The 27,300-nt window shown below is 38.4% G+C and overlaps 1 protein-coding gene across 4 annotated transcripts in view; it reads right to left on the bottom strand.

The window, feature by feature from the left end:
• NCKAP5 (NCK associated protein 5) overlaps positions 1-27,300 on the bottom strand; it is a 1,102,414-nt gene that overhangs the window by 733,911 nt on the left and 341,203 nt on the right. For all 4 annotated transcript variants that reach the window (XM_024980953.2, XM_010802114.4, XM_015475847.3 and 1 more), the window contains exon 3: positions 26,255-26,328. In XM_024980953.2, coding sequence (XP_024836721.1) covers positions 26,255-26,328 — 74 coding nt within the window. The remainder of the gene's footprint in view (positions 1-26,254; positions 26,329-27,300) is intronic.

Genomic DNA, 27,300 nt, shown 5'->3' with positions numbered 1-27,300 from the left:
GTCTCATAATAAATATCAGTAAGTTCCATAAGGTTGAAATATGACAAAGGTTTGTGGGTAAAATGCAGTAGAACAATAAATTATCAACAAATTTAAAAGCGTAAAAGCTTAAGGACTTCCCTGGTGGTCCAGTGCCTAGGACTTCCCACAAGGCAGGGGGCCTGGGTTCAATCCCTGGTTGGGGAACTAGAGTCCACATGCCACAATTAAGAGTTCCCACGTCAAACTAAAGATCCCACATGCCTCAGCAAAGATCAAAGATCCTGTTGCAGCCTTCTTGAAGTAAAATTTGGCAACATCTCTAACAAAATTCCATGTATATTTACAATTGGAGTGAGCATTTTCACTTTTTGGAAGTTTTCCTGAATGAAAGTATACTTCCAACAATACAAAAATACACAGGCACATGATTATTCAATGCTAAATTGTTTGTAATTTTTTTTATTTTTTTAAATATAAATTTATTTTAATTGGAGGCTAATTACTTTACAATATTGTATTGGTTTTGCCATACATCAACATCAATCCACCACAGGTATACACATGCTCCCCATCCTGAACCCCCCTCCCACCTCCCTCTCCACACCATCCCTCTGGGTCATCCTGGTGCACCAGCTCCAAGCATCCTGTGTCATGCATCAAACCTGGACTGGCGATTCATTTCACATATGATAATATACATGTTTCAATGCCATTCTCCCAAATCATCCCACCCTTGCCCTCTCCCACAGAGTCCAAAAGACTTTTCTAAACATCTGTGTCTCTTTTGCTGTGTTGCATACAGGGTTATCATTACCATCTTTCTAAATTTTTTAACTGTTGTTTAAAATATATTTAACGTATTCTTACCCTACATTTTGTCTTTATCCTTATGATTTATCTTTTGGACTGGATTAAAAACTATTATTTAATTTTGTAATCCTTTATGAACAATTTCTACACTATTTTCTATGTGGTAGCACTGAATGTTTATTGATTTGAAAATTATTAGGGCTAAACAATCATTCGTTATAAGAAATTTTATTTTGAAATAAAGCTTTCATATAACTAACACAATATGGCTTACTAATTTTGGATTTATCCAAGATTGTTGTCTACTATATGTTTTTCATGGTTCCTATGAACTTTCTGTTAATTGGGAAATTTGATTTCTTCAATAATTAAACTTCTGAGGCTAGGGTACAAGGCTGAATTCAGCACATACACTTAGAGAAGATTCCACTGGACTTGCTACACTTTTGCAGTCACAATTGAGCAGATCATCATTCTAGGATAGCATTATTGTCTTTAAAGAAATTTATAAATGGAATGCACTTAAGTAATACCTGGTTATTCTTCTGGGCCTTGGTGGAAAAAAAAAAAAAAAAAACAGATAAATACACATCCATGTTCTACCAATTGTTCTATTTTTTGAAGCTTAAAGATTCGTGTTCTTTCATTGTGCTTAGTCACTCAGTCATGTCAGATTCTTTGCGACCCAATAGACTATAGCCTGCCAGGCTCCTCTGTCCCTGGAATTCTCCAGGCAAGAATACTAGATCTCCAGGGGATCTTCCCAACCCAGGGATCAAACCCGAGTCTCCTGCATTACAGGCAGATTCTTTACCATGTGAGCCACCAGGGAAGCGCATTCTTTCATTAACATAGTTATTTATTCAACTATCATTTATTAAGCAACTATTACTCAGATACAGGTTTTTAAATTCAAAAGTGAGCCAAAAAAGTTTCATGATTTCAAATTTTAACAGCTGATTTTCTGAATATTTTGTGTTGTATTCAGATCTTGTCTTAGAATGTCTCCTAAAATTAGTGTGTGTGTTACATATATTAGTTTTTTTAATTAATTTTACCTGATGATTTTTGGATTTCCATTTTTAATGTTTCTCATAATAGACACATATGAAAGAATATGATTATTGAAAAGAGCCTAGAATCACTCTTTCTGCTTGCTCTATAGATAGGGAAATTGTGCTTACATTATATTTAGGACCACACAAGGGATTTATAGAGAGAATTGAGTGTTGGCTAGGAGGTTTCCACATCCACTGTTCAGAACCCTAGCCACGAGATCTGTGGACCTTTAAGTGCCCCAGGGCTTAGCAGAGCAGCTCCAAAAGATGCCTTAGAAAGACATAGAGACACAAAATCATAATTATGTTGACCAATAATACTTCTTTACTTATACAGAAGTTGGTATGTAGATAGTTTCAAAACAACACAAACATGTTTTTTTAAAAACACATTCTAGATCAAGAATTGGCAGCCACAGGCAAAATCTTAGCTATTGTACCAAATAAAATTTTGAGGGGACACAGTCATACCCATTCACTTATCTGTGACTGTTTTAAAGCTCCAGCTACAGATTTGAGTAGTTGCAACAGTGACCATAAGGATACAGCCAGTAAAGCCAAAAATATTTGTCGTCTGGCCCTTAACAGAAAAATTTGTTCACCCCCACTATAGAAAATATTGCTTTCTTACAAGCTATAATAGACACATTAATAACTATACTTTAAAACACTTTAGCTACACTTGGAAACAACTATGGTAATTAAATGCATGTTATAGAGTCTAATGAGCCCTCAAGTTTCTGATATAAGTTGTTCTACAGCATATACACTTCTGCAGAATCTGAAACATTCCATTTTTAATAGGAGTAATTTTAGCTAATTAACTTTTAAAATTAAACCTAAATTAACATTTTATAGCCTGCAATAACTACAGCTAAGAATACTTCCCAATAATTAAAATACAGTGTTCCTAATGAATGGATATCTACTGTAACTTTCTTTACAAAGACAGTTATAGTTGCTTTTATGGTTTCATTTTGTCCTTTGCACACTCAAGATTATTGTATTTTCCCAACGTACAAACATGAAATTTTTTCAATCTATTTTTATGTATTAGGAATACAACATTTATCAAGTTTCTATGTTACACTATAAAATCTTGAAACTATAGTTACTATTTGAGCAATTACAATTATTGCTCAATTACAATTAAAAAAATTATTTTTTTAATTTTTATTTTATATTGGAGTATAGTTGATTAACAATGTGATTCAGTTATATATGTGTGTGTGCGTGTGTGTATCTATTCTTTTTCAATTACAGTAAATTTAAAGGAATATTAAGAAAAATGGATTCCAGAGTTGCTTATAAAAGGAATGAATTTTGAGACATATTATTCAGATATACTGGGGATAAAATAAAAAGTCTAAAGTGGAAATTGGCATATAAGGGATTGAAGTAAGGTAGCACCATAATAAATTATTAATTTTTAGGAAATATTTTCTAGGCACCACAGAGAATCTGTTCTGCCTTTATTCTGTTTGGTCTGTGTTTGGAGTCAGGAAAGACTAGGTTATGGTAATAAATCACCCCCAGATATCCATAACTTGACACAAAAGCATATTTCTCATGCTACATGTTGGCAGAGACCTCTGCTAATGGTAGTCATTCTATGTCCCAAGCTTTAGATAAAACACCATCTTGAGCATTGCTGGTTGTCATGCCAGAACAAAAGAGCACACTGGAGGGTTGTATGTGCACCATGTTCCACTTGGACTATCCCTTTTGCTAAGGACTCATTGGCCAGAATAGTCACATGACCCTGCACAACCGCAAGGGAACAGGAATTGTAATCCTATTATGTCTTCCCTGGTGGCTCAGACGGTAAAGTGCCCGCCTACAATGCGGGAGACTGGGGTTCAATCCCTGGGTTGGGAAGATCTCCTGGAGAAGGAAATGGCAACCCATTCCAGTATTCTTGCCTGGAAAATCCCATGGACGGAGGAGCCTGGTAGACTACAGTCCATGGGGTCGCAAAGAGTCAGACACGACTGAGCGACTTCACTTTCACTTATGTACTCATAAGGGATAAAGTAGAATTATTTACTAACAACTCATTGAATGTTTAGGTTAATGATTAAGGACTTAACCCTCAGACCAAGCTAGTTAATTGTCTGTACTTCACTTTCCTCATCTGTACAATGAAAATACTAAACCTCATAGAAATATAGGAATTAAATGAGTTAAAACTTATGCAGTATTTAGAAGAGTATTGGAGTACAGTAAAATGTGTTGTTGTTTCATTCCAAGTTATGTACTTGCCAAACTGCTCTTTAGAGTCAAAAAGAGAGTAGGGCAGCCTTAGGAATGTTGACCTGGGCCTAGCAGAGATGCCTATGAGAAGTATGAGGAAAGGTCCATGACTAAATGAAAGAAATCAAAATGCTAGGTTTTCCTTCTAAGTAATATTGATCTAAGAGGCAGGAGACATGCCATTAAAGGGGTAGCCAGTTAGTTCAAGAGAAGCTGGAGCATCAGGGGGATAAAAACATCAAACTACAATAGGTCTTATGAAATATGAATGTCAGAGAATGAATTTAGGATGTGAACATAAAACATGGACAAAGTAAGTGGCATATGCTGGGTAGGACTAGAATATATTAATAGTATACACATTTGGGTAATACAGTATATGAATGAATCCCTTCTAATAAGTGGCTTATGAGGTTTGTATCAGACTAAATATAAGCATTAAAGTAGAAGACTCCCATTAGAAAGAAAAAATGAAAGTTAGTTGCTCAGTTGTATCTACTCTTTGCAATCCCATGGATGGTAGACTCCAGGCTCCTCAGTCCATGGAATTCTCCATGCAAGAATACTGTAATGGGTTGCCATTCCCTTCTCCTAGGGATCTTCCCTGATCCAGGGATCAGGGAGACCTGAACCCGGGTCTCCTGCATTGCAGGCAGATTCTTTACCATTTGAGCCACAGGGGTTGAGTCCCATTAGAAAGAGCCAAGGTAATACCAAAAGAAGAGAAATGGGAAGAAAGAGACAGTGAGCCAAGAACCAGTGTCCAGGATGTACAGTCAGCTCCCATCCTATGTAGAACATAGCAAATGGTGGCTTTATGGCATTGTTCAATTCCTATAAGAACTGTTGACTCAGCACTGGTACAGTACACAGCAGTACAACTGCTCTGAATCCATGACCAGATATCCACCCCTGACCATCCACCCGTGACCACCCATGCATCAACACATAGCCCAACGATTCTGGACTGTTAGGCACCAGATGAGGAGAAGAGCAGACACAATTTCCTTTTGCAGAAGCTAATAATAAGAGAGACAGAAAAGTTACTAACCCATGCATAGCATAAATCAGAATGAAAAAAATTCTGTACTGCACGTACATGCCAAATTTTAAGAGAACACAGAAGGAGGAAAGGTCCATTTTCAGGAGATATTTAGGGAATACTTTTTGGAGGAACTGGGCGGCTACCCCACGCCCCCATGCCCGAGGCCAGGGGTGGCTGCCGGGAGGAGCAACCCACGCCGGAGGCCAGGGGTGGCAACGAGAGGAGTTACCCACAGCTGTGGCTGCACAGGCGCAGGAGGGCCTAGAGGAGCTATCCCACACTGAAGGTTGGGAAGGGCGGTGGTGAGGAGATACCCCTCGTCCAAGGTAAGGAGCATTGGCTGCGCTTTGCTGGAGCAGCCGTGAAGAGATACCCCACGTCCAAGGTAAGAGAAACCCAAGTAAGATGGTAGGTGTTGCAAGAGGGCACCAGAGGGCAAACACACTGAAACCATACTCACAGAAAACTAGTCAATCTAATCACACTAGGACCACAGCCTTGTCTAACTCAATGAAACTAAGCCATGCCCGTGGGGCAACCCAAGACGGGCAGGTCATGGTGGAGAGATTTGACAAAATGTGGTCCACTGGAGAAGAGAATGGCAAACCACTTCAGTATTCTTGCCTTGAGAACCCCATGAACAGTATGAAAAGGCAAAATGATAGGATACTGAAAGAGGAACTCCCCAGGTCAGTAGGTGCCCAATATGCTACTGGAGATCAGTGGAGAAATAACTCCAGAAAGAATGAAGGGATGGAGCCAAAGCAAAAACAATACCCAGCTGTGGATGTGACTGGTGATAGAAGCAAGGTCCGATGCTGTAAAGAGCAATATTGCATAGGAACCTGGAATGTCAGGTCCATGAATCAAGGCAAATTGGAAGTGGTCAAACAAAAGATGGCAAGAGTGAATGTTGACATTCTAGGAATCAGCGAACTGAAACAGACTGGAATGGGTGAATTTAACTCAGATGACCATTATATTTACTACTGCGGGCAGGAATCCCTCAGAAGAAATGGAGTGGCCATCATAGTCAACAAAAGAGTCTGAAATGCAGTACTTGGATGCAATCTCAAAAGTGACAGGATGATCTCTGTTCGTTTCCAAGGCAAACCATTCGATATCACAGTAATCCAAGTCTATGCCCCAACCAGTAACGCTGAAGAAGCTGAAGTTGAACGGTTCTATGAAGACCTACAAGACCTTTTAGAACTAACACCCAAAAAAGATGTCCTTTTCATTATAGAGGACTGGAATGCAAAAGTAGGAAGTCAAGAAAAACCTGGAGTAACAGGCAAATTTGGCCTTGGAATACGGAATGAAGCAGGGCAAAGACGAATAGAGTTTTGCCAAGAAAATGCACTGGTCATAGCAAACACCCTCTGCCAATAACACAAGAGAAGACTCTATACATGGACATCACCAGATGGTCAATACTGAAATCAGATTGATTATATTCTTTGCAGCCAAAGATGGAGAAGCTCTATACAGTCAGCACAAATAAGACCAGAAGCTGACTGTGGCTCAGACCATGAACTCCTTATTGCCAAATTCAGACTGAAATTGAAGAAAGCAGGGAAAACCACTAGACCATTCAGGTATGACCTAAGTCAAATCCCTTATGATTATATAGTGGAAGTGAGAAATAGATTGAAGGGCCTAGATCTGATAGATAGAGTGCCTGATGAACTATGGAATGAGGTTCCATGACACTGTACAGGAGACAGGGATCAAGACCATCCCCATGGAAAAGAAATGCAAAAAAGCAAAATGGCTGTCTGGGGAGGTCTTACAAATAGCTGTGAAAAGAAGAGGAGTAAAAAGCAAAGGAGAAAAGGAAAGATATAAGCATCTGAATGCAGAGTTCCAAAGAATAGCAAGAAGAGATAAGAAAGCCTTCTTCAGCGATCAATGCAAAGAAATAGAGGAAAACAACAGAATGGGAAAGACTAGGGATCTCTTCAAGAAAATCAGAGATACCAAAGGAACATTTCATGCAAAGATGAGCTCAATAAAGGACAGAAATGGTATGGACCTAACAGAAGCAGAAGATATTAAGAAGAGATGGCAAGAATACACAGAAGAACTGTACAAAAAAGAGCTTCACGACCCAGATAATCACGATGGTGTGATCACTGACCTAGAGCCAGACATCCTGGAATGTGAAGTCAAGTGGGCCTTAGACAGCATCACTACGAACAAAGCTAGTGGAGGTGAAGCAATTCCAGTTGAGCTATTCCAAATCCTGAAAGATGATGCTGTGAAAGTGCTGCACTCAACATGCCAGCAAATTTGGAAAACTCAGCAGTGGCCACAGGACTGGCAACAGTCAGTTTTCATTCCAATCCCAAAGAAAGGCCATGCCAAAGAATACTCAAACTTCCACACAATTGCATTCATCTCACACGTTAGTAAAGTAATGCTCAAAATTCTTCAAGCCAGGCTTCAGCAATATGTAAACCGTGAACTTCCTGATGTGCAAGCTGGTTTTAAAAAAGGCAGAGGAACGAGAGATCAAATTGCCAACATCCGCTGGATCACGGAAAAAGCAAGAGAGTTCCAGAAAAACATCTATTTCTGCTTTATTGACTATGCCAAAGCCTTTTACTGTGTGGATCACAATAAACTGTGGAAAATCCTGAAAGAGATGGGAAGACCAGACCACCTGATCTGCCTCTTAAGAAATTTGTATGCAGGTCAGTATGCAACAGTTAGAACTGGACATGGAACAACCAACTGGTTCCAAATAGGAAAAGGAGTTCGTCAAGGCTATATACTGTCACCCTGGTTATTTAATTTATATGCTGAGTACATCATGAGAAACGCTGGACTGGAAGAAACTTACAAGCTGGAATCAAGATTGCCGGGAGAAATATCAATAACCTCAGATATGCAGATGACACCACCCTTATGACAGAAAGTGAAGAGGAACTAAAAATCCTCTTGATGAAAGTGGAAGTGGAGAGTGAAAAAGTTGGCTTAAAACTCAACATTCAGAAAACGAAGGTCATGGCATCCGGTCCCACCACTTCATGGGAAATAGATGGGGAAACCATGGAAACAGTGTCAGACTTTATGTTTCTGGGCTCCAAAATCACTACAGATGGTGCCTGCAGCCATGAAATTAAAAGACGCTTACTCCTTGGAAGGAAAGTTATGACCAACCTAGATAGCATATTCAAAAGCAGACAAAGGTCCGTCTAGTCAAGGCTATGGTTTTTCCTGTGGTCATGTATGGATGTGAGAGTTGGACTGTGAAGAAGGCTGAGCGCCGAAGAATTGATGCTTTTGAACTGTGGTGTTGGAGAAGACTCTTGAGAGTCCCTTGGACTGCAAGGAGATCCAACCAGTCCATTCTGAAGGAGATCAGCCCTGGGATTTCTTTGGAAGGAATGATGCTAAAGCTGAAACTCCAGTACTTTGGCCACCTCATGAGAAGAGTTGACTCATTGGAAAAGACTCTGATGCTGGGAGGGATTGGGGGCCAGAGGAGAAGGGGACGACAGAGGATGAGATGGCTGGATGGCATCACTGCCTCGATGGACGTGAGTCTGAGTGAACTCCAGGAGCTGGTGATGGACAGGGAGGCCTGGCGTGCTGCGATTCATGGGGTCGCAAAGAGTCGGACACTACTGAGCGACTGATCTGATCTGATCTGAACATTTTAACTGAGGTTTTAAAGGAGAAGAGGAATGAAAGTCAAAGCCTGTAATGAATACCAAGCTAATGAAATATCATGAACGACCATGAAATGGGTAAGAGTGACCACTTGAAGAGAGTAGAGGAGAAACAAATTTTAAAAAGTAAAAGGAGCTCTTTTTTTTACCCACAGGTAATAATTCAGAGGCACCTTAAGACGTTCTCATTTCATAATCAATTTATATTTATAAAATTCCCTGCTATTCATTCCCCAAAACAATAATTACAATATAAAAGTGGCTATTTGATTTGAATTTTATTTCTGTAGTCTTTTCCCTAGATGGTCACAAGTTCAAAAGATCATAGAGCTGAAAAGAAATTACAGTCCAAATTTCTGCTTCAAAGATGGAAGGTCCAGTAACCAAATGACTTACTCATATTTACAAGAGTGCCAGACTCAACACTAGAACTGTTATAATACTCAATGTACCAGCTGCTTTAAAAGATGAAAGAATCAAGAAAACAAACGTGAGTCCAGAGCTACTCTTGTGGCTTCTCTGGGAATGTTCTGTATCAGAACCTAAGTGATTTATGTCTATAAGAACGTAAGTAATATGAATAGACTAAACATGGAATTATTCATTAAATTCAAAATGTCTAATGGAGGAGTCACTAGTTGAAATCTATGTGTGTCTCAGCCATGTAAAAGGAAGCCCTACTGCACAAGGTAGGGATTATGTTCATGGAACTTAAACACAGGTAGAGGAAGTCAGAAATACAAATAAATTCTGAATGCCTCATGTCAAGTAACAAGGGGCTCATCACAGTTTATAATAAAAAACGCAATGTCTGTATCATGTTATCAGTGTTGAAAATGAACATCAGAGAAGTGCTGCTTTGCCAACTCTGCCAAAGACAGAGGCAGCACAGAACCTTGATGCACCGTGACAATCCTTGCTTCCATTCGTGAAGTGTCCAGATGCCTCATTTTGGATGCCATGTGAAGTTGCTAGGCTACTGGGTTTCTGAACAGAAGATGGACATTCAAGGAACCAATTTTTGACTATATATTAACCACGACAACTCCATCTAAAATATCTTGTTCCCAAACAGGAGCATAAAGGATATTTCTACATTCTGACTTTACATGAAGAATCAGGTCTTGGAAATCCCATGAGAAAGTTTTCATAAGGATTTATCCACACTTTCTTCTTTGGTTTCCTCAACTGCAAAGCAGGAAACATTCCAGACATCCTGAACCTCTGACCCTTTTGTGGTTTTTCCCATCAACATACACAAGCATCCATGCATCAATTAAAAAATCTCACCACATTATAGCATGGCCCTTGTTTTAGACCTATATCTAGAACACTACTGTTTCCAACCCACTATTGAATGAATTTACTTGCATGTTTCTTGGGAAAAAGAAGGTGTCATTGGCTCAGAAATGTCAGAAATCCATTATCACATAAACCTATCGGGTTTCCAAGATGATGTTCCCAGGCTACCCTAAGTGACTCCTTCAGAATGTGTCCTGCTATAGCATGTGAATCAGCTTTTTGCCTTTTAGCCAACCTCAGCTCATTCCTTCTCTGTGACAGTATCAGGACATCCACATCTGACAATAGTCCCAGCTAATTAATTTACTCCAATGACTAGCAGCCTTTTGACAGGAAAAATAATCTACATTGTATTTATGGCAAAATCTCTACCACTCTGACAAAGATGAATGTGAGCTTCACACAGCCATTTTTCAGCTGTTATCCAGAGCTGAAAGTGATTTTCAAATGTTGGCTTTAAAATTAGGAGGAAGGAGATAATAGTTCTACTTTAAAATGGCCTGGAAATGGAATCTCTATAATGATAGTGTAGCATCAAGCCAGAAAAAATAAACTCTCCTGCTACAATCATAAATGGGCCAGAAATAAACCTCGGGGTGGGGTCACACACAAAGACTGGGCAGTGGAATTGGATTTCCAAAGTAAATGATCTGAAACTCACAGGATAATGTATCTTCAAAAAGTGATGTCTTTCCTTATCCCCATCCCTCTGGCCATGGGTAGTGGGGGGAGCGATATCTGCCTCTGTAAAATGCACACTGCTGTTGCTATTGGTTGGTCGCTAAGGCGTGTCTGACTCTCTTGCGACCCCATGCAATGTAGCCGGCCAGGCTCCTCTGTCCATGGTATTTCCCAGGTAAGAACACTGGAATGGGTTGCCATTTCCTTCTGCAGGGGGATCCTCCTGACCCAGGGATCGAATCTGTGTCTCCTGAATTGACAGGTGGATTCTTTACCACTGAGCTACCAGAGAAGTCCTAAAATGCACACAGCATTGTCATAATATGGCTGAAATTGGGAAAATCAAAATTTGAACCCAGACAACATCTACAATGCTCAACTTCCATCTCTGTCATAAGCAAAGTATCCAGTAGTTCCATTCACTTTGGCTATGCTCTGAAATACTTTCTCCTGAGTTTTGTTTAATCTTCCTAGCATTATCCTTCCTAATGTTCCTTAACCTTGGGATTGTAAATGTTAAATTAATAATTATTCATTTCACTGATAATCTGAACCTCATTCCCTTCTTCCCTCTGAAGACCAGAGTAATCATCCAATAAAAGTTCTACCAAGGTCAGAAATGACCTAATTTATTTGTTATTATTAATTCTTCTCTGACCCTTTAACCATAAATAAAGCCTTGGCATTGAAAAAAAAAAAAGAAGAAGAAGAAGAAGATGTGAAACAGGACAAGGCAATTTTCAAAAGTCAGGGAGTAATGGAACAGTGGAGAAAAAGAGAACGGATTTTCTAAATTTAAAACACTCCTTGTCCTTTCTTCAAATAATGATTTATATTCTTTGAGTCCACAAGAGAGTAATTGGATATGTGTGATGCAATGCTGGAATTTTAGGTATTTTGCCTAAAGGTTATTAACAATTAGTACCACTGGGGTAAAAACCATACAGTTAGAATAATAACCCTCTCTCAAAGGATGACTGAAATTGAACTTGTAATCTGTTCATAATCAAATATATTATGTTTATATTAGAGGCCCACACATTCAGAGGAATATTGACAAACTAAAATAAATCACATAGGTGGCCACGTGTAAGAGGGGTCTGAAATGTAAGTTGTATGAGGAGCAATGCAAGAACCAAATCTGCTTCCTTTGGAAAAGTGAAGACTGAGGTCAAACAGATCAAACTGTCAATATTTTAAAGGGCTGATGAGGAAATAGTCATTACAAATAGAGACGCTGATGGTGGTACTGGGGCCAGAGAGTAAAAGCTGCATGATGAGTTATCCAACACGAAAGGCACCTGACCTCTCCCCATCCACTGAAGGAGAATCCCCTGGACACGACCTCTGAAAGACGGTCACCCAGGCTCTGCCTGGACACTTGTACTGGCACACAGCTCACTATCCCAAACACCCTCCTTTGTGTTAGAGAACAGAATGTATCAGAACATTTCTTTTTAGCCCTGAGTTGCCATCCCTCAGGTTCTAACATAGGCAACTGGTTAACTAGTACCTGCCCTCCTGAATATCCTAGGATACTGCTGATCCCTTCTCCACAAGATAACTCACTGCAGTTGTTTTTTATTGAAGTATAATTGAAGTATAATATTATATGAAATACAGGTATACAATATGGTGATTCATAGTTTTTAAATATTACACTTCGTGTAGAGTTATTATAAAATATTCACTGTATTTCCTGTAGCATACAATATCCTTGTAGCTTATTTTATACATCATAGTTTATACTTCTTAATCTTCCACCCGTATCTTGCCCCTCCCCGCTTCCTCACCCCAGCTGGTAGCCACTAGTTTGTTTCCTACATCTATGAGTCTGCTTTTTTTTTTTTTTGCTATATTTACTAATGTGTTATATTTTTTAGATTCCATATGTAAGTGATATCATACAGCATTTCCTTTCTCTGTCTGACTTATTTCACTTATCGTAATGCCCTCCAAAGCCATCCATGTTGCTGAAAATGGCAAGGCTGAATTCTTTCTTATGGCTTAATAGTATTCCATTGTCTATATATATATGTGTGTGTGTGTGTGTGTGTGTGTATACACACATACCATCTTCTTTACTCATTCATCTATTGATGTACAATTGGGGTGCTTCCATATCTTGACAGCCATATTCTGCCATGAATATTGGGGTGCATGTATCTTTTCAAATTAATGGTTTTGTTTTGTTTTTTGGATACATACCCAGGAGTGGAATTGTTGAGTCATACAGTAGTTCTCTTAGTTCTCTATGTATCAAGTTAAACATCTGAAATTCCTTCAGACCTTCCAGATACTCTCTGGTTTCAAATGTTCTTAACTGACATCTGAAATAAATACTCTTGATACAGTATTATCAGCCACAGTACAGAACAGAACTTTCAATTCTCCTGTCAAAGAAATATCAGTTAGTATGTGTTAGCTGAACACCTATTATATTCAACGCTATGCTTAGCCACCATTTGATATAGAAATAGAAGACCAGGTGCTGAAAATATCTATAGGATAAAAACTGAGGTATGTGGAATAATTTTGGAGTTTTTGCTAGATGTAAACAATTATGTGGACATATGTGGTATAATCTCAAATTCAGAGTGAATTAAAAAAAAAGGGGAGCCTGGGCAGACTGAGGCTGAGGAATCCAGGTGCTGAGTTGTAATAGATTAGGACCATCGCTTGCTCCTTGGAAGAAAAGCTATGAAAAATCTAGACAGCATATTAAAAAGCAGAGACATTACTTTGCCAACAAAGGTCCATATAGTAAAAGCTATGGTTTTTCTAGTAGTCACATATGGATGTGAGAGTTGGACTATAAAGAAAGCTGAGTGCCGAAGAATTGATGCTTTTGAACTGTGGTGTTGGAGAAGACTCTTGAGAGTCCCTTGGACAGATAAAACCAGTCAATCCTAAAGGAAATCAGTCCTGAATATTCACTGGAAGGACTGACACTGAAGCTGAAGCTCCGATACTTCGGCCACCTGATGCAAAGAACATACTCATTGGAAAAGACTCTGATGCTGGGGAAGATTGAAGGCAGGAGGAGAAGGGGATGACAGAGGATGAGATGGTTGGATGGGATCACTAACTTGATGGACATGAGTTTGAGTAAACTATGGGAGTTGGTGATGGATGGGGAAGCCTGGTGTGCTACAGTCCATGGGGTCTCAAAAAGTCGGACAGGACTGAGTGACTAAACTGAACTGATCTCTGCTCTCCCTTAAAGGATGTGTGTGTCTAGAATAAGACACTTACAGTAGGGAGTGTGTGTGTAGGAATAATCAGTAATAAAGAAGGTCAGCGTTGGTAGGGACATGTATAGCTAGAAATAGAAATACTTAGATTTGTACTCTTAACATGTCTACTAGGACTTTCTTCAATTCTAAATATGCTGAGCTTAACTTTGCTAAAAAAAAAAAAAAAAAGCCAGGACTCAGATATCCACAGGTCTCTAATTGGCAAACTAATCCTTGGTGAGTACTACCAGGAGCTAAGAGAGTAAACCTAGAACTCCCCTCAGGTGGCAAGTACAGATTTCAGAGGTGATTTTTTGGACACCCAATTTCTTTTATTTCAAGCATAAGAATTCCAGGCAGTCCCGTGGGAGAGATATTTTTGGATAGATGCAACTTTTGGTACAGTTTAAATTATGTCATCTTGGTAACGAATGATTCCAAAGGCCAAAGTCCTAAATTATGAATCTGACCCAAAGAATTTCTCTTTAGAGTGGCCATCTGTAATTGACCCCACTCAGATATGTATTTCCAAAGCCAAGACACAGGAAAATCAGTTAGATAATAAAAATGAATAAATCCAGGTAAATACACATTTTGGCTTTCAATTAGCCAATGACTTTGTGAATCTCTAGGGAGCACTGAAGAGACATCATAAGACAGTGCAGTTTCCCTTAATAGGGACCATAACCTCAGAGTGGCATATTTTTTCAATATGTAATGAGCATCATTCAATATATAATGAGCAAATAACATTTTATTTTCCACCATGCTGTGCTCATAGCTTCTGTGGAAACTTAAACATTATTCAATAGAACAATTTCCTGCAAAGCCTTTTGAAAGTGGTCACAGACTCTGACTCTATTCTGGTGCCCTGGGTCTGCCAGCATGCTGTTTTACTACCTTTGGAAGATTCAGTGCCAAGACACAGTCCAAGAGTTAGAGCTGAAAGAAGACCAGGTATATAAAAATACTTTGCTGCCTTCTTTCAAGAAGGAAAACTGTCACTTTCTATCACTTTCAACTTTTAGTAATTCTATGGATCTATCATTTCTCTTCTGTCTTCATCACTCAACCCTTCAGCTGGCCTACAAGGTAATTTGTAATAATTACAGACTGTTAACCTTAAAGAAAAGACTGCTGAAATCACTGATTAACCCTGTCTTGTTATCAGTGGGAAACCAAGGCCCTGGATGTCTAAAGGGCTTTTCCAGAAACCACACTGTAAGTGTCAGAATCAGGACATGAACTTCACATTGTAGAGAAGGAACCAGAGAGTATTTGAAAAAGTTCTCAACAGGACAGCACATTCCCCAAGCAGTCAGAACAGAGACCCTGATTGTAGCAGTGTGCCACCAAATACCACCCCAGGTGGACTAGATTGGAGGTAACATTTTAGGAGATAAAAAGTGCCCCTTATTTGTTATCTAAAGCACTTAACGAATAAAAACGAAATTTACTTTTGGCTGTTAGTTGCTCTCTTTTTTCATCTGTTTATTTTCTACTAATGCCACTAATTCTTTGAAAACGTGCCCTCTGTTTGGCAGCCCATGTCATTGTTATCTATGCTGAATGACCTTGACTTCAAGTGTGTGTCCATCTTAACAAAATTCTAAGGTCTTCTCTGCCAGTACCACTTTATAGACATTCAGGCCAAGCCCCAATTCTATTTTTTTTTTTTAATTGAAGTATTAGTTGGTTTATGATGTGGTATTAGTTTCTGGTGTACAATAAAGTGATTCAGTTTTTTAATATATATATGTACATATCTATTATATATATATACTTTTAATATATGTATTATATATATTATACAGTTATATATATATGAATGTGTGCTTTTATATATATATAAAAGTTATATATGTGTATATATATATATATATATATATATATATATGTTTGTATGTGTGTGTGCGTGTGCGCTAAGTTGCTTCAGTCATGTCCGACTCTTTGCAACCCTATGGACTGTAGCCTGCCAGGCTCCTCTATCCATGAGATTTCCCTGGAAAGAATACTGGAATGGGTTACCTCCTCCAGGGGATCTTCCCGACCCAGTGATAGAACCCATGTTTCTTATGGATCCTGCATTGGCAGGTGGGTTCTTTACCACTAGTGCCACCTGGGAAACCTATATGTATATACGCTGCTGCTGCTGCTGCTGCTGCTGCTAAGGCGCTTCAGTCGTGTCTGACTCTGTGCGACCCCAGAGACGGCAGCCCGCTAGGCCCCACCGTCCCTGGGATTCTCCAGGCAAGAACACTAGAGTGGGTTGCCATTTCCTTCTCCAATGCATGAAAGTGAAAGTGAAAGTGAAGTCGCTCAGTCATGTCCGACTCTTTGCGACCCCATGGACTGCAGCCTACCAGGCTCCTCCGTCCATGGGATTTTCCAGGCATACACACACACACACACACTTTTACAGATTCTTTTCCATTATAGGATATTACAAGATATTGAATATAGTTCCCTGTGCTATACAGAAGGTCATTATTGTTTATATATTTTATGTACAGCAGTGTGTATCTTATCAATTCTATCTTTAAAAGTAACTTAATCTATTGTCTACAATTTTTCTACAATTTTTTTTTCATTTTATTCAAGGTGATAAATTATCAAAGCTAGATTTTTACCATGGAATTTTTTTTTAACCTCTCATAGTCTCTTAGTCCTTTTCTTTTCTTTTCTTTTTTTTAATTTAATTTTATTTTTAAACTTTACATAATTGTATTAGTTGTCCTTTTCTTTAAAAATTATGAGAAATTCTTTCATTGTGTCTATTGAAAATGTTGTTTGTAGCCCAAGATACAATTGGTAGATAATGGGAATAAAATTATGGACAGAAATACACACTTGATTACTGTTACTGGTTGGAACCTTTCCTATAATGCCCAGTGACACAACAGGCAGACAGGACATGTCTCCAAATTTATTTTATGATTGAATTTTTTAAAAGCATAAAATAAAAGTCTAGTGAAGCAAGCATTCTTCCTAGCTTTATATATCAAAAGCAATATGTTCACATCTTCATGAAGTATCCCATCTTTATCTTGCTAAGAGGAACTATCTTGAAACTACAGGTCACTTTTAGCACTGGTACAGCACTGAAACAAAGGACTTTTTGCTATGCTTGCCTGATCTTTTCCTTGCAATGGACTCACCAATAAAGGCAGACTCATCCCTAATAAACACATGAACCATTAATAATTTCTCTTCTTGAATCAACATCAATTCTTTCAATGGCTTAAGAAAAGTGTTTTGAGGACCTATCACATGCTAAGTCTCTTAGGTACAAAGATGATTAGAACAGACAACCAATTGTCTCTCTGCTTTCAGGGTAAGTGAAGTGTTAGGTTTGAAGTTGGATGTCTTATGATAAGCGCTATGAGAGAGATGAGATACCTGAAGATTTGGTTCTACAAGCCAAAGACCTTAGGGGAATAAGGTGGCTCAGTGGTAAAGAATCTGCCTGCCAATGCAGGAGATACAGGAGACGCAGGTTTGATCCCTGGGTTGGAAAGATCCCTGGAGTAGGAAATGGCAACCTGCTCCAGTATTCCTGCTTGGAAAATTCCATGGACAGAGGAGCCTGGTAGGCTACAGTCCATGGAGTCGCAGTCAGACATGATTGAGCTACTGAGCATGAGCATGCATGAAAAAATAAGACAGTGTGTGACTAAGAGCTTCATGCTTGGAACTGGTATAGAAGTCATTTAAGGTGTGGATAGAGCCAATGTTACATTTTGGATTATTTTGTTGAAGTGTCTTTCTCATTAACTGGGGGGAGGAGTAAAGGGATGGAGCAAGAACCAGTGCCTCCCTTGGGTCTACGTGAGTGATGTCCTCTACTAGTAAAATCTGGCTAATGGAGCAGCGTAGAATTGAGATGTGCAGTTTGTATTTTCTCTTCTCATAGAAGCTCTAACATCTCTCCCTAGAACTGAAGGATGGAGATGGGTTCTAGAACTCCCTTCCAGGCCTCTGAATACAGAAGGCACTAAAAGAATCGAGAGTAAGCAAAAACAAATAAATTTACTCTTTAAACTCCAGAGTTACACATGTAGAGAGATATGTAGAGTTATAGCCTAACAATCAATCTCTTTGGGGGTGGGGGAAGTCACAAGTATGCTCATACACTAACAAGTTGGTGATTCTTTTTCCATTAAAATTAAAATTAAATAGGAGGCCATGGTAAATTACCCATTTTATTCCTCCTTCCAGGAAAAAAAAAAAAAAGGACTTTGTCATTCTTTACTGTGGGTGCATGTCGGCTTCAACACATGCATTTATGTCGAGTAGGTCATTTATGTCCTTGCCTGCTGGAGTTTTTCTTCTTTCAACTTAGTAGGGAATATTTGTGATCTTTATTACCCCCAATAAATCTACAAAATGCCTTTTGCTTGAGGCTTTTTGTTTTAATTTCACATAAATAAATCACATTAGGTTCCTGGCTGTCATATTAAGATAAGCATGGATCTAAAAATAACAAATGTGTTTTTAAGTCAAATGTTTTCAGATTACATAGTGGTAAATTTCTCTGGGTCACCCCTGAATCTTATTGATGTTGAAATATTCTTTGGCACTTTAAGAGTGTTTCTTGAAGAGCACAAACCTATTTAAACTAGAAGTAGAATAATTTTCAGATCCTCTACAGACCTGCTTGTACAATATTATTCAACTCAAGCTTCCCATGGCCGCAATAAATCCATCTTTAAGGTGGGGATGTGTCCCAGTTACAGCAGAGGGCAGTTTTATGTCTTTGTAGGTTAATCAAATGCCTCTATCTATATTGTGTTTTACATATTAACTATAAAGAGCTCTAGACCTGAATCCCTCATCAAAGATCTTACATATAGTTATACTCAAAGGTCTTAAAGGCAGCCCAAATTCAATCTATTCAATAACTAATTTTTCATCTGTCTTCATGCTACCAGACCTGCTCCTACTCAGGACTCAGATCAAGCCATCAGCTCCTTGGGGAAACCTTTGGTCTTTTGAAGGACAGTTTCATAAAATGTGTTTTACAGAGTCCTCCACTTAGCCTGAGGTGGAACAGTCTTGATAAATGGATGTGAATTTTTCTCTCAAACAAGATTTGTAGTGAATAGGCAAAGATAAAACCCATATGGTTTTAAATAGTTTATATTTTATAAATTTATTCAATTGAGACCTAAATATATTCTCTGATGGATTAGCACAGCCCTTTTAAGGGTGGACAAGTTTAATAAGTAAATCATGTATATATAAAGTTAATATAGAGTTTCACTCTGGCATTTTTGGTAATTTCTGCCTTGGATAACTTGGATTCAAATACTAGGCAACTCTTACGGTAGACAAACAGGCAGACCATACACCGGCCACCTAAATCAACAATAATGTTGATCAATCAAATATGAACCTGGGTGGGATTCCTTGGGGACTTATGGGGTAAAGAATCAGGCCTGCAATGCAGGAGACCCAGGCTCAATCCCTAGATTGGGAAGATGCCTTGGAGAAGGGAATGGCTACCCACTTCAGTATTCTTGCCTTGAGAATCCCATGAACAGAGGAGCCTGGTTGGCTGCAATCCATGGGGTTGCAAAGAGACAGACACAACTGAGCAGCAAAGCATGAAGCATGATGAACCTGGGCGATCTTCCAATCAATCGGATACCTTTCTGGATTTAGTTCTATTAGCCCCTTCTGTTACTGAACAAAAGTCACCTTAAAGATAAAGCTGTTAGTTCAGCCAGAGTCTCAAAGCTCTGAGAAGAAGCCTACATGCTCCCTTGTTTACCTAAAGCAGCACCATCAGTCTATAATAAGAGTCCTTGGGGATACGTCTTAGCCCACAGCCTTCCCCACCACCGTCCAGGGATGACATAACCACTGAAGCATGTGACAATACCCAATTTCCTGATTTATTCTCCCTTGTGCTGGGCAGAGGGCATGACTTAAAGGCAAGACTCTTATCTTGGCAGGGGTCTGAGACTGTCTGCATCTCTGGAACAACCCCTGGTGGGTAATTGAGAAGTGACATTGATGGGTTCCCAGGGTGGCCTGATGCTTGCACTTGCCCCGAGGATGCAGATATATGCTAGAAATCCAGCCCAAGGGCAGAGAGGAGGGGAAGAAACTGTAAAGCTTGCTAGTCCTGGTCTCCTTTGACCTCAGCAGAGAGAAAGATGCAGAGCTGGGAAAGCATACACTATTATTCTGTGGGCTTAGCATGAGCTTTTGCTTTTATTGCTAGCAGAGAGCGCTGAGTTCTTTGTTTGCTACACAGTCTATTCCCCAGAGGTAGCCTCCTTTTCTCTTGAAGGGATTTTAAAAAACAAATCACAGTTCTTATTTTATTTGGTGTCCACCATTAAGAATTCATGCAGAGCAATTTTACTTGTTGCCAATTAAGCTCTCCCAGTGGAAGTCTATGATTATACCAAAGGCAACCTGTGTAATACTTGGAATTACTTTGGTCTACATAAATTAACCCCTTGAGGATAGAGACGTGCTAATTCTTAAGATGCCTGGATAATTCGATTCTAAGAACCAAAATACACAGAAGGCAAATCTCCAAGAAGTTCTGAGCTTGACTTTTCTCAGGCTGTGTGTGCCTTTGCTTCTTAACTCTATTTTACAGCTACAAGACAATTTCTGTATAACATGTTAGCAAAGGATGATCTTTTCCTAGAGACAGAATGATAGCATGTAGCCTCTCAGTAAGCAACTTTAATGTCACTTACATTTTACAGAAACAGGGATTACTGCTAAAGGAAATTTTAGGCACTGGGGCCAATTACCTTCACCCCAAAATGTATAAATATGTCAAAATTATGGAGAACCTGAAGACTATTTGGGATGTGCATCATTTCATGGCAGTCTTCACTCTGCTTAGGTAGGCAGCATGTTGAATCATGGTGGGAATGAAAACAAAGCTCTTCCCCAATATTTTTTTCTATCTCTTCCCTTATATTAAGAATCACAAATAAGGCAGAATGCAAAAGTCTACTTTAAAGGATTTTGGATACACTGAAACTATCATTTTATTGCTGGAAGGATGGATCTTAGGGACTCTTATTGCACCCAGAGATCTCTACATGCTTTTCAGTGAAGTGTTTTCTTCCTTTTGGTGGTGTAGGCAACCAACATTTATTCCTCCGGGGAAGCACAAGTTCTGTGCTTTACCAGGGCAAACACTGCTTGTGATCAATGGTTCTTCAGGTTCTTGGAATCTGGTAGTATTGATACTTTGACTGCCCCTCAGAACTTGGGGTTGACTTTCCTCTTTTATCAACAGCCCAGACTCTTCACACTATTTGCTTCTTTTTACAAACTACCATTCACAGGTACCCATCCTGTACCTGTGAAGTAAGGGGAGAAAGATGAAGAAAGAGGTACAACTATGTTTTTGTATATTTGGCTACCAACCTAGATAAGTCACCATTTCACAAAATATATTCCTTAGACCTTTAGTCAGAGTAGATGCTCCAAGAAAAAGAGGATTTGGGAATATTTTTTAAGAAGTCAAAATTATATTTTATAGTCTATACTTGATATGCATAACACATTAGCAATAAAATGGCTCTGAGTAGTTCTACAATTAAAATCTTTTCTTTGTTTCTATTTTTTGTCTACACCATGCAGCATGACAGATCTTAGGTCCCTGACCAGGGATTGAGCCTGTGCCCCCTGTAGTGGAGTGCCTTGTCCACAAATGTCAAGAATGCCTTAATTGAGAAACTCTAGCCTAAATATAGCTTGTTCAAATGAGACTTCGATTTGGCATCTGTCGGTTGGAAATTGGCACTGTGCATTCACCAGATCTTGTCATTTAATTTTGGCCTTGAAACCTACTTATTCTTCACTTACTTACAGGCTATTGATAACTCTAACTCAAACTCTGAAAATCTGAAATGAATGCTTTGACATTATCTGGTTCCGTCACTGGCAAGCTGTTGTTGCTTAGTCACTAAGTCGTGTCTGACTTTTTTGCAACCCATGAACTATAGCCCACCAGGCTCCTCTGTCCATGGATTTCCCAGGCAAGAATACTGGAGTGGGTTGCCATTTCCTTCTCTGGGGATCTTCTGGACCTGGGATCAAACCCACATCTCCTGCATTGCAGGTGGATTCTTTACCACTGAGCCACCTGGGAAGCCCCACAAGCCATTAGGGATCTATTAGGCATTTCTACACAGATTCTTTGAAGCCTTTTATGACATGTATTAAATTCTACATGATCCAGCTGTATAAGTATTAGAGAAAAAAGATTATACATATCAGTGCATGTTATATATCGGTAATGCTATTTTAGATATTATATGCTTCATACAATCTCAGTGCTCAGTTATCTTAAATACTAGCTATATTGATACGTTCTTTTTATACCTAAGGAAACTCTGTCTCAGAGATGTTATCCAATAATCACTTTGGACAGACCAGGACCAGAGTCTATGTCTCTAAAACCTCCAATCCAGTCTTATTTCCATTTCTAGAGTGTTATGCTGCCTCTATTTGTCATACATAATTTCACATATGTGACATGAAAGAGTAATTAACACCATAAATATTCATGAATCCCATTTGTATTTTCCAACTGTTTGTGTTTGTTCTAAACTCTTAATCTAAGGCTGCAAATGGATAAAGATTTCTGTCAAATATCAGGAGAAAGTCTCAGCAGTTGTTTTCTCACACTCCTTCTTGTCAGTCACAGATATATTTAGTCAAATCAGAAATAGTAACAGATGATATAAAAATCATTAAGTACAAAAGAGCCTTTTTCTCCTAATCTTAACTTTCCTCATTAAAACAAATAAACGTACAAAAATATATGATCACATTTCAATATCAACTTATAAATAAGCTGTTGCTGGGCATGTTTATTTTTTCTTATCAGGCAGGGAGAGGCAGAGCAATTGAAATGCACCCAGATTTGTACTCAAGTCTTAGACTAGGTTCTAGATCCCAAATCCACCCTCTTCTTCAGATACATTCACAGAAGTTTTCTTCTGCTGGTATCAAAACATTAATTGAGCTAAATGCTCTTTGCCAGACAGCTATATTTGCACTCCACAAATTCCTTAACAATTTGAAAACCTAGAGTATATTATAGGTCTATTTCAGCACAGTACTAAACAGGACCCCAAAATAACCAGTTATCTTGAGAGTATGATTACAACAATATATTTGTGTCACAGCACATGGTTATGCTATAAAAAATGACTAAAGCCTGTTAAAGACTATGAGATTCCTTCACAAAAATAAGACTTTTCATTCTTATATCCAATCTTCTACCATTTGTCCAATTCTTTTATCATTAAGCAACAGGCAATAACAGTATGACATATATCTTCTCTGCTTTTGATCAGTCCTCAAAGACTATGGCCATAAATTAATGCTGACCACTATTATTGTTGGAAGATCAAAATATTCAAAGTTGGTACTTCCCTGGTGGTCCAGTGGTTAAGACATCCCCTTCCAATGTAGGGTGTGTGGGTTTGATCCCTAGTCAGGGAGCTAAAATCCCACATGCAATGTAGCCAAAAAACCAAAACATTTTTTTTAAAAAGCAACATTGTAACTAATTCAATAAAGACTTTAAAAATGGTTCACATCAAAATAATCTTTTAAAAATATTCAGAATTTTTAAGTTATAGGTTAAGTATAAATGGAAGACCATTAGTTAATATCAACATCAATGAAAGTTGTAACAGCTACATGAAAGTTGTAACAGCTACAAATCAAATGCACAATAAAAATCAGAAAACATATATACTGAATTATGGGAATGTTTGTTTGACTTCAGACACTTTAGCTGTGCTTGTGTTTGTGTATATGGTCCTTGGCATATCATAGAGTCTACCTTAACTCAAGAAAGCATTTTAATTATTCAATCATAAACAGAAAAAAAACTCCCCCACTGCTCACTGTCACTCATAAATCGTTCACCATAAACTATTTGGCTGTAGTTGAATTTGTGATATTGTAATAAGCATCAGAAAGCCTATCACTATAAGTCAGTCAGGATCTGTTTGCAAAATATAATCAAGTATAATTTCATGATTCAATAAATAGTAAATCTACTATTATTGGTTTTCATTTTCATTTCAATACTACCATTTCCATTTCCTCACTGTTATTCTGACTATTCAAATATCATTATTGCCCTTTATTATTATTTAAATAAAGCTTTTCTATTAGATCTTGTGATGCTATAGGTAAGCCTTTGCTTCTTTACTAGCAATAATTCTATTTCTGAAGGAAAATGGATGGAATTGCCCACAAAAATCTGAGGTCTTACTTTAAGTTAGGTGATGTCTGTGCCTGAAATGAGATTTTAATTTAATCATATCATAGAAAACCAAAGGTTTTTATTAACTTCCTTAAGAAAGCAGGAAAATATCCTTTTCCAAGCAGGTTTTTTTGATTCAAAAATGTGTGAAACTATTATTCCTCTTCAAAAATGTATATAAAACACACTGATCAAATTATTAATAAAGTATAATTTATTCATCAGATGGTATTCATCATTCATATATTTTTCTTTGGAAAGATGGGGGAAGTTATTTTATACAAATAGTTTAAAGAAAATGTTACAACTCAGTTAAATATACTTTGCAGTACATCTATGGAAAATATAATTTAAAAGGCATATAGCCATAAATACATTGCTATTGGTACACACTGGTTCTCAAAAGAAAACTGTATCAGCAAGTTATAGATCTCAAAATCAAATCTAACAAATATTGCATCAAGTTATATAAAGTTAACTGATGTGTCTTTTAGTGACAAGTGGACTTAAAAATTGTACATTTTTGTTGTATCCTATTAGCAATTTTTTTCTAGGTAGAAAAATAGAATACTGTCTATTACTATAACCACAGATATGTTTTCTAGTTTCACAATGAGTCGGACATGACTTAGAGACTGAACAACATGTTTCCTAGTAGGAAAACTAACAGCAGAGCAGACAAATGAGTAAAATGGATTTGGATGAGGTTGGGCAAGAAAGCCACAGGGTTAGGTCTTTGTGTACAGAGGGAGGCTTCCCTGGTAGCTCAGCGGGTAAAGTGTCTGCCTGCAATGCGGGAGACCTGGGTTCAATCCCTGGGTCGGGAAGATCCCCTGGAGAAGGAAATGGCAACCCACTCCAGTACACTTGCTTGGAAAATTCCATGGACAGAGGAGCCTTGTAAGCTACAGTCCATAGAGTCACAAAGAGTCAGACATGACTGAGCGACTTCACTTCACTTCTTCACAGAGGGGGAACTGGCCTCTGTGCCATGAGGAGATAAGACATAAAGGACTTTAGGGGCTTATTGACACCTTAGAGAAGAAGCTAATTAGAGTCAATAATTCTGATGCAGTGTAAGGTATCATGTAACTGAGCACTAGCATATTTATTCCAGATAACAAGAACTACAGGAATTTATTAAGTGGAATTCAGAGTCCATACTAGCACTGGCAAAAACATGGCCACATGGACTTTAAAGATCTGGATAATCCTATCACAATGATCTCCATTCCCTAGAAGCCTCAGGGAATGAGTTACTTGGGAAAACCTATATAAAACTTATATAATACTCTCCTCTTTTTCCAATTTACCTGCAGATGTTTTCACACCTAGAGTTAGAATCCATCACATAAAACAAAAACCAAACCAAACATGGAGGACCTGTACAACAGCATTCTTGAAATATGTATTTTTTAATATAAAGAGAAGCAGAAATTTTAAGCCGAAGTGTTCTCAGCCTTTCAATTATAGAAAAACATAAATAATATTTAGGCAGGCAAAGGCCAGAGGATTTGGGTTCTAGTTTCTACAAGAATACAAGTATTCTTTCCTGCAAAATCCCATGGACTGAGGAGCCTGGTAGGCTACAGTCCATGGGGTTGCAAAGAGTCAGACACATCTGAGCGACTTCACTTTCTTTTCTACAATATAAGTTTGTTGCATGGCCGTGGACAAATGCATTCCTTGACCTTGGCAAGTGTTATGCTTTCTACCATCCTCCAATCTCTGAGCGGGTCCTTCACTCAAGGACAACTTTTGACACCACTGTTTTACTTTAATTAAAGGAATGGAACTCTTCAGGTAGCCTCTGCTGATTTTTGCCCCCAAAGGTGCTTTTGGCAACCAAGTAGAAGAAGAGACCTTTTGCCAACTCCATGCTTCTGTGATTAAGATTAAAGCTATAGATGCAGCTATTAAGTTAAGAAGTAGATTTAACTCACCTCCAGAGACTTCTGTGTTGCTCCTCAAGTTGATTTAACAGATGTTCAATGTATTTGTTGGAGTCCATGTATTCCTGTGCATAGAAAAATAAAGCTGCATTACACCAAAGACAAAGGCAAAGACAAAACCTCTTTACCATAGGCATCAGGATTCTAAGATCATCTTTATCTCTACAGGAAAAGTTTGGACAAGATAATTCCCCTGGTCCGTCTCATTTGTAGGAATAGATGCTTCTATGACTTATATGCATTGTCATTTGGGGACAAATAAATTTTTCTCCATATCCTACCATGGTTCCAAGAATGAAAAAATGGAGGAGAACTGGAGTTATATCAAGTCAACATAAAAATCCTCTTAATCACAGAGAAAAGCCAAATTTCATAGTCATTTACACAATATGTTATGTGTATGTGTGCTGTGTGCTCAGTCGCTCAATTGTGTCTGACTCTTTAAGACCCCATGAACTGTAGCCCACCAAGCTCCCATGTCCATGGTATTTTCCAGGTGAGAATATTGGAGCAGATTGTCATTTCCTACTCCAGGGGATCTTCCTGACCCAGGGATGGAATCCATATCTTTTCCATCTCCTGCATTGGCAGGCATATTCTTTACCACTGCACCCCCTGGGAAGCCATGTTTTATATGTTTTGCCACATAAAAGTATGGGGTTGTGGGGGGATGCGAATTGAGCCAAACTTAGAAAAGGAGGAATAAAGTAGACAGTGCAGGTCTTGATTATACCGATTTTACACAAATCACTTTCCAGCAAAAACACTATTTTTGAGCTACATAGAAACTACATATTCATTGCCCTCCTTCACTGGGCATATCGTTTATATTGATGAGTCACATGTTTATTTTTCCTTCACTTCCTTATATGAACAATGCAATTTGTCCTTGGTTTTCCTTTTTTTTTATTTTTATCATATTTATTTCCTTAGAAAACCAATATTTAGCTTCTAAGAAGATATAAAGGCAACCTTTTCTTGTTTAGAAACACTCATAAATTTGTGTAAATCAAATTAGGTTTTCAAAAACATCTCCA

Source organism: Bos taurus, chromosome 2 (assembly GCF_002263795.3).
Source record: "Bos taurus isolate L1 Dominette 01449 registration number 42190680 breed Hereford chromosome 2, ARS-UCD2.0, whole genome shotgun sequence".
In the NCBI taxonomy this organism is placed as follows: Eukaryota; Metazoa; Chordata; class Mammalia; order Artiodactyla; family Bovidae; genus Bos; species Bos taurus.
Note: the sequence above shows the minus strand (reverse complement) of the source record. Positions and strands in the feature narration are given on the sequence as shown.